A 2,460-nucleotide genomic window follows, 5' to 3' on the forward strand; every position below is an offset into this window, starting at 1 on the left:
TCTCTCTCTCCTCTCTCTCCCTCTCTCCCTCTCTCTCTCTCTCTCTCCTCTCTCTCTCTCTCTCTCTCTGACCTCTTTTCTTTGTGTCCAGATGTGGACGTTCCTCAGTCCAGTGTGGGTCCAGCTGTCTTCTGTGGTCTGGGACTGACCGTTGGTCTTCTTGGCGTGGCCACCGGAACCTTCTTCCTCATCAAAGGGAACGAGTGCAGCTGATTGGCTGACAGTTGTTATGTCATTCCTGTTCTCCATCATCATGTGTTTTTCCTGTTGTCTTTTCCTCCTGTCGTTCATATCTGACTCATTATATGCTGGTGTAAACTCTTCTCTGTTTATAAATGAGGACCTGGAGGAACTTCACACTGTTATCCCTGTGTTTCTGTGTCCACTCTGGTTCAAATAAACAGAAATGACAACTTTATCCAGTTTTTTCATCAAAGAAACAAATCAAACACAGGTGTAGAATTCCACATTTACTCTGCAGGAAAAACATGATGTGGATGGAAGATGAGTACTCCTGAAATACATTCTGTAACGTATCAGTCAAAAAGTGTATTATGAACGACAGGTTCATATTCGGTCACATTAGTACACATTCGTTCACATTAGTACACATTAGTTCACATTAGTACACATTTTTTCCACATTAGTACACATCACTACACATTTGTTCATATTAGTTCAATTAGAACACATTAGTACACATTAGTACACACATTTGATCACATTACTTCACATTACTACACATTTGTTCACATTAGTACACATTTGTTCACATTACTACACATTTGTTGACATTCGTACACATTAGTACAGATTTGTTCATATTAATACACATTTGTTCATACAAGTAAACATTAGTAAACATTTGTTCTGTTATGGAAAAGTTCAACTGATAACCCACACACAAAGAGGAGGAGAGAAAGTTACAGTTAAAATAAATAAATGCATTTATTGAGAAGTCAATCACAGAGAAACTCTGTAAGTGAAGTCTGATTAAACAAGAGAAAACTAAAGATTATATAGAACCAAATCCAACCCCCTCAAACTATGATGTCATTCCTTACGTACATCGTACCACTCCCATACTACTCCTTCTCTGCTCTGTGAAGTGGTCATGATGACCTCTTCACTCTAACCTTGCTTGGATCCTATCTGAAGTACAGGCGCCATCCTCTATCTACACATTCAGACATTTAGGTGTTTGGGTTTTAACTCAAGGCAAGAAAGAACTCCATTCCTGGGTCGGGGGTGTTACAGAGTGGTAAACATCACACATAATGAATAATGACTCAGCATTAAAAGAAGATGTACTAACAGTATTAAAGATTATATTAAAAGTATAAAATATAAAGAGTATAAAATATATAAAATATAAAGAGTATAAAATATATAAAATATAAAGAGTATAAAATATAAAAAGTAAATTTTTCCACCACAGTTCATATTAGTACACATTTGTACACATTAATACACATTTGTTCACAATAGCTCACATTAGTACACATTAATACACATTTGTTAACATTACTTCACATTAGTACACACTTGTTCACATTAGTACACATTAGTACACATTTGTTCACATTACTTCACATTACTACACTTCAGTACACATTTGTTCATATTAGTTCACATTTGCAAAAATTAGTACACAATTGTTCACATTACTTAAGATTAGTACAAATGTGGTCACATTCGTACATATTAGGTCAAATTCATTCACATTAGGACACATTTGTTCACATACTTTCACATTAGCACACATTTGTTCACATTAGTTCACATTAGTACACATTAGTACACATTTGTTCACATTACTTCATATTAGTAATCATTAGTACACATTTTTTTTACATTAGTGCACATTAGCACACAGCACCCGGACCCCAGGGCCCAGGAACTGCACCCCGCCCACCCCCGACCAGCCCAGCCACCCGACCTGGGGGATGCCGGCCACCGACCCAGGCCCAACCCGGAGCCCCCCGCCCCACCACCACAGGGCAACTCCGGCGTCGGGTCCACCCCCGCCCCAACCAGGACAAACACCAAACCGCCCCCAGAGCAGGGCGGTCCAGACCCCTACTCCGAGGGACCACTAGTGACCCGTAGCCCTGCGGCACCTCCTGCCGGCCTCCTAACACTCAGGGTCCGTTTACACGGCGTAGGATTCAGTCGACTCCGGGAAGATTTCATGGCGGATTAGCCTTCTGTTACCATGGAAACGGTGCCTAGAGTGCCTGAATCCGGAAACTTTTGATACCAGGGTCCAGGGTGGAACGTTATCGATACGCTCCGCATTTCAGCTTCGTGTTAACGCGAATCGGAGCGTTCCGGGGTAAAATATGACGTCAGCGCATGCGCGCGCAGCCAAGAACCGCCAGTTAACCCACTCCGGGCCAGTTGGAGGCGGTAATGCGCCTCCAAGCTGGTTTGCCAGCCTCTATGACACAATAAAGCTGC

At 41.6% G+C, this 2,460-nt stretch overlaps 1 protein-coding gene across 1 annotated transcript in view; it reads right to left on the reverse strand.

The window, feature by feature from the left end:
- LOC115416805 (H-2 class II histocompatibility antigen, A-Q alpha chain-like) overlaps positions 1-291 on the reverse strand; it is a 7,393-nt gene extending 7,102 nt beyond the window's left edge. The window contains exon 1 of the mRNA XM_030130685.1: positions 73-291. Coding sequence (XP_029986545.1) covers positions 73-291 — 219 coding nt within the window. The remainder of the gene's footprint in view (positions 1-72) is intronic.
- Between the last annotated feature and the right edge of the window lie 2,169 nt (positions 292-2,460).

Source organism: Sphaeramia orbicularis, unplaced genomic scaffold, assembly GCF_902148855.1.
Source record: "Sphaeramia orbicularis unplaced genomic scaffold, fSphaOr1.1, whole genome shotgun sequence".
NCBI lineage: Eukaryota > Metazoa > Chordata > Actinopteri > Kurtiformes > Apogonidae > Sphaeramia > Sphaeramia orbicularis.